Raw genomic sequence first — 6,000 nt, 5'->3', positions numbered from 1 at the left:
CATACAAAAAGAGAGGATCGAGTCAAATAACCAATTGAAGTAAAGGTGTATGCATTGCCTACCTTTCAAGCCTCTGAGTATAAGGTTTAGTCTTCACTTCCCTGGTGATTTTCCTGAATTCAAAGCGAATTACCAGTTTGGAATCATGTATGGATAAAAACAAGATATAGCACCAGTTTCTAAGTATTCTTAATTCTCTTTTGAGTAACATTGTCGTTGTCTTCATCTTTACTATTTGTCCTTTTCCTTTTTGTTGGTAGTGTTTTATTTGCAATTGGGTTACTGTTGGTAGCATAGATAACAACGTCATTCAATGAGATTATGATGTAGGAAGCTATGAATTTTTCTTTAGGTGTTTTACTCGGGGTTCATTTGGTTCAACCATTATTATTGAATGAGTTATTGTGGATAAAGAAATCCCTAGTTTAAGTAATAATATTAGATAAAGTAATAAAAATTTGAACATTTTAAATATGATGTAGTCCAAAAATTTGACTCTCTATGCGTGGCCCTGGAGCGGATGATGAATAAATTCTGGTGGGGTTCAGGGGGTGGAAACGAGAGGGGAATTCATTGGTTGTCATGGAAACGAATGTGTACTCCAAAGTGTTTTGGTGGTCTGGGATTTAAGGATCTACGAGCTTTTAATTTGGCTCTGTTGGGCAAGCAGGGTTGGCGCTTTTTGACAAACCCGGCTTCTTTAGTGGCTCGTGTATATAAGGCCAGATATTTTCCGAATTCCTCGTTTGTTGATGCTGTAATAGGAACTAATCGGAGCGCCTGCTTGAGGGGTATTTTTGCGGCAAAGGACTTGATTTGTGGGGGTATTAGAAGGCGGATTGGAGATGGTACAAGTACACAGGTTTGGAATTCTCCGTGGCTACCTGATTCTAATCCGTGCATTCAAACTCCTCAGCCATCGTACTTGTCCAACGCTATTGTGTCAGGCCTAATCGATCCTAATACCAATGAGTGGGATGAGGAGGTTTTAATGGACATTTTTGAACCTAGGGATGTAGAGCTAATTAAAAGGGTGCCTATAAGCCCTAGTTATGCTGATTCTTGGTATTGGTTGGATGACCTCCGTGGGATCTATTCCGTAAAGAGTGGCTACAAACGCATCTGGGGTGTTGTTACCCCATTGACAGATGATTTTATTAGTTGGAATAAGGTGTGGAATTTAAAGATACCGCCGAGGTGGAAGACTTTTCTCTAGAGGACTATAACCAATACCCTCCCGACTACGTCTAATTTGATCCAGAGACGTTTGGAAATTAATCCTTTATGCCCCCTCTGTGTTATTCAGGTGGAGAGTGTGTCACATGTGTTTATTTGTTGTGCTTTTGCAGTTAATGTATGGCGTATTTCTCACATTGATATACCTGATGGTGCTAGGCTATCTTTCTCTGCGTGGTTCGAACAAATACTTAACACACTGGATGCCAAAGAGATCATCAAGGTGGCGGCCATCCTATATGCAGTTTGGAGTGCTCGGAATTCAGCTGTGTGGGAGGCGAAAGTTCCCACTCCGGCTTCGGTTGTGGCATTGGCGGGGAGAGCAGTTCATAACTGGCAGCTGTCACAACCTGCGGCGAGTCCAACTGGTAATACGCACGAGCAGTTGCCCTTTCCTCTATCCTTTTCACGGTGTCATGTTGATGTGGCATACGATAGTGGTTTAGGGAAAGCTACAGCGGGAGTGGTGCTAGTGAGGCCGAATGGGGAGTTTGTGGCTGCTATGAGTACTCCTTTACCTTATTGTGATTCAGTAATTATGGCAGAGACAGTAGCTTGCAAGGAGGCCCTCTCTTGGTTGAAAGATAGGAATGAAGAGGCTGTTGTGCTACTTACAGAATGTGCAGTTCTATGTGCTAACTTGTGTTCATCACTGGAGATCATGTCGTATATCGGCATTGCCACGAAAGAGTGTCGTAGACTTATGAGTTCTATTGTTTCTTGCTTAGTCCTTTATATTCCTCGATCAGATAATTTCTTAGCGCATGCTTTAGCTCGAGACTGTTTTTCATCTTTACAGGATGTCATTTTGTTTTGGGATGTTGTTCCCCCTAGCTCCATTATGGAGCTCTTAATATAATTCATTATTCCTTTCAAAAAAAATATTACGAGGTAGTTTCTCGCTTCAATTTATTGGGTTATTTGAGTACTATCATTGTCAACAAATCCACCAGGTAGTTAATATGATTGGCTTCAAACTATTCTTTTTTATTTTTTTTTCATGGTATTGATAAAATACTTGGTAATTAAATATATAACATTATTTTGTATTATAACTTTAATATATTTAATTACAAGATAGTGTTAAAAGAGCATAATGGACAATGTAATGAATATCAATTGATGAATTTGAAGGTAAAGAATCTTTGCATTAGAGAAAATAAAGACAATATAAGTAATGAAATTATTTTTCTTATTTAATTTATTGATAATGAATACTTTTTTTTTTAAATAAAGGTATTGTAGACATGCACATAATTCTAAATTAAAGATATGCATCTGTATCATTTTTTGTTGTAACTACTAATTTATTTAATTCAATAAAAGTAAAATAGAGTGATCTCACTTCAATTTGTTGGGTTATTTGAATACTCTCTTTGTCAACCAATCCCCAAGTAGTTAATATAATTAGCTTTAAACTATATTTTTTTTTTCATGGTATTATTAAAATACTTGGTAAATAAATATATAACACTATTTTGTATTATAACTTTGATATTTAATTACAAGATAATGTAAAAAGAAGATAATGGACAATGTAATGAATATGAATTGATGAATTTGAATGTAAAGAATCTTTGCATTGGAGAAAATAAAGACAATATAATTAATGAAATTATTTCTCTTATTTAATTTAATTTTTTGATAATGAATAATTTTTTCAAATAAAGGCATTGTAGACACATAATTCTAAATAAAAAAATACATATGTATCATTTTTTGTTGTAGCTACTAATTTATTTAATTTAATAAGAGTAAAATAGAGTGAGGAATTTAATTATGCTAAATTTATTTGGGATGAGGTCTGAACCTAAGACTTTTCTTATAGAAACTAATGGATAAGTTAAAAGTTAACGGAATATTAACGGAGAAGAGAATATTTAACATAAAATTTAATGGATAATCATATGCCAAGCACTTTGTGCTCAGATGACATGTAGTGATTCTCATATTGATTTTTTGTGCTTCAACAAGTTAGACTTATAATGGGTAGAAAAAATTACAGTCAAATTATTAAATCAAATAGATTGTTTAGATTTATATTTTTACTTGAAATTTTCAAGCCCACACACTGTTAACTTTTCCGTTAAATATTATATTCTCCATTGTTCGTTTTATAATTCTCAATTAATTCTCTGTTTTTTACACCAATTAATTCTCTGTTAAATTTACTAAATTTCAAACTCCCATTAAAACTCAATTGCCTACCTGAATTATTAAGATTTAAATAAAATTTTCTTAAAAACATGCTTAATTCCCCTGTATCTTCCCGTAATCACATAGAAGAAACCTAATTCCATACAACACTGATACAGTGAATTAAACTAGTTATTTTGTATATTATCAAATAATGTGCATTCAGTATACAAATAATATACTTTTAATATATTAAAAAGAGTTAATTCCATTAGAGGTTCCGTGTCTTTGGTGGTTATTCTAAATTTAGTCCAAACTATTGTTTTTTCCATTTGTACTTGGATGGTATGCCTTGGCCTAAATGGGTGACGATGGTGCCTACGTTCGGAACGACAATGTCCTATGCTATGCCCTGGCCTAACTAGGTGACGATGGTGCCTACATTGGGAACGACTGCGTGCTATACCTTTGTCAACGTCGTTTAACATCGTTCTCTTGTCAAAATGTCATATTTATTTCTTATATAGCTTACTATACTTCTTAATGAATGAGTCAACTAAAATGACATATGTTGCACTCATAATCCCAACTGTCCCAAGCCACATGGGTAGAAAAAAGTGTTCGTCAAATTATTAAATGAAATGAATGGTGCAAATCTTAATTTTTACTTGAAATTTTCAAATTTATCCTTAATTATATGATTAACTTCCCTTAAACACCCACACACCATTAATTTTTCCGTTAAATATTATATTCTCTTTTGTTAGTTTTATAATTCTCAATTAATTCTCTGTTTTTTTTACACAAATTAATTCTCTGTTAAATTTACTAAATTTCAAACTCCCATTAAAACTCAACTGCTTAGCTGAATTATTAAGATTTAAATAAAAATTCCTTAAAAAACATGCTTAATTCCCCTGTATCTCTGGTAATCACATAGAAGAAACCTAAATCATACAACACTGATAAACCCAGTTAAACTAGTTATTTTGTATGCTATCAAATAATGTGCATTCAGTATACAAATAATGTACTTTTAATATATTAAAAAGAGTTAATTCCATTAGAGGTCCCTTATCTTTGGTAGTCATTCCAAATTTAGTCCAAATTATCTTTTTGCCATTTAATATCTCAAATTATTATTTTTTGGGCACTTTTAGTTAGGGGTTGGCACTTCGGTTCGGTTTTACCGAACCGAACCAAACCGAACCGTACCGAAGTAGTTTGGTTCGGTTCGGTATAAAGCGAAAGAACTGAACGGTACTTAATATAGAGAAACCGAACGGTTTGGGTTTTTACCGAACCAAACCAAAAACCGTTCGGTTTTTTAAATATATATAATAAATAATAATAATGAATATTGATCCGTGATGAGTGGATGATGGATGTACAAGATATTACTTTACAATTTGGATTGCTATGTTAATTTTGTGTTTGAATTGTTTTGTTTTTATGTAATATTTATATTTTAGACTTTGGATTATGCGAATATGTATTGTTTGGCAGTGTATTATTTGAAAAATTAGTAAATGTTGAAAATTGAACATCCTATACCGAACCGAATCCCGAACCGAAACCGAACCGTTTCATACGGAACCGAAACCGAACCGAACTTTATTGTAAAACCGAATGGTATCATTTTTTGTAATACCGAAATACCGATACCGAAATCGAAACCGAAAAAAACCGAACCGAATCCCGAAGTGCCCACCCCTACTTTTAGTCTTTCCCATTACTTTTTCTATTTTTAGTAAGAACATTTTTGTCTCTTCACTTTTTTTTGTTATTTTTTTCAATTTCAACCGATTTAATTGGTTTAGGACTTTTAGGTTAATTCAACGTCGGTTCTAATTGTAAGGATTCAATTGAAAACTCAAGTCACTCAACTTCATATGCTTCACCGCTCCTTTATAGCTTCACCAAGCAAAGAACGAGAGTATCGCCGTATTCCTCTAGCGCCGCCATAATTCTTTGAAGTTTTTCCAATATATGGTTTCCCCAACTGGACAATTCTATTGTCTATGTATATATCATGCCTGTGATGTGGAAAGTGAAAAAACATGCACCACCATCTCTCATTTGTCCTGAAACTTTCAGTTATAGTGCCGCAATAAAAGGATTGTCCATTGAGTGCATAAGAATCTTTGCTTAAAAAGTTAACATCGCTATAGAGATGAAATATACTTGGCTCATAAATCCAGCTCGGTTATGTGTGTAAACACAGGCTACACACATCTTGCTTGTTAATTTAAGTAACTTCAGCTACACACATCTTGCTTGTTAATTTAATGAACTCTTGGGCCTTTGTATCGATTCTCACGTTTTCTTTCTTCATCCTCCCAGCAACAATGAATGACATTTTTTCAACTTTCATGTAGGTTTGCAGAAGCAAGTTATATATCTTTGAAAGAGCAGTGAAACATATGAAGTTGAGTGACTTGATTCTTCAATTGAATCCTAACAATTAGAACCGTTGTGAAAATCTAAAGTCCTAAACGAATTAAATCGGTTGAAAACAGAAAAATAACAAAAAAAAAATATGAAGAGACAAAAATGCCCTTCCGAAAAATAGGAAAAGTCATGAGAAAGATTAAAAATGTCCAAAAAATGATAGTGTAAGATGTTAAT

At 33.6% G+C, this 6,000-nt stretch overlaps 1 protein-coding gene across 1 annotated transcript; it reads left to right on the top strand.

Annotated features, from left to right (window-relative positions):
* Positions 1–523: 523 nt before the first annotated feature.
* On the top strand, positions 524–2,095 carry LOC116029616. Its single transcript, XM_031271664.1, has 2 exons — positions 524–1,171; positions 1,307–2,095. The coding sequence occupies exons 1-2, from the start codon at positions 524–526 to the stop codon at positions 2,093–2,095; spliced, it is 1,437 nt and encodes a 478-aa protein (XP_031127524.1).
* The last annotated feature ends 3,905 nt before the right edge of the window (positions 2,096–6,000 follow it).

Source organism: Ipomoea triloba, chromosome 9, assembly GCF_003576645.1.
Source record: "Ipomoea triloba cultivar NCNSP0323 chromosome 9, ASM357664v1".
NCBI lineage: Eukaryota > Viridiplantae > Streptophyta > Magnoliopsida > Solanales > Convolvulaceae > Ipomoea > Ipomoea triloba.
This window is presented reverse-complemented; position numbering and strand designations above follow the sequence as displayed.

Coding starts and splice junctions, on each gene's coding strand:
- LOC116029616 (XM_031271664.1), top strand. CDS start 524: ATGAATAAATTCTGGTGGGGTTCAGGGGGTGGAAACGAGAGGGGAATT. Junction 1,172..1,306: donor ATTTTATTAGTTGGAATAAG/GTGTGGAATTTA, acceptor TGTGTTATTCAG/GTGGAGAGTGTGTCACATGT.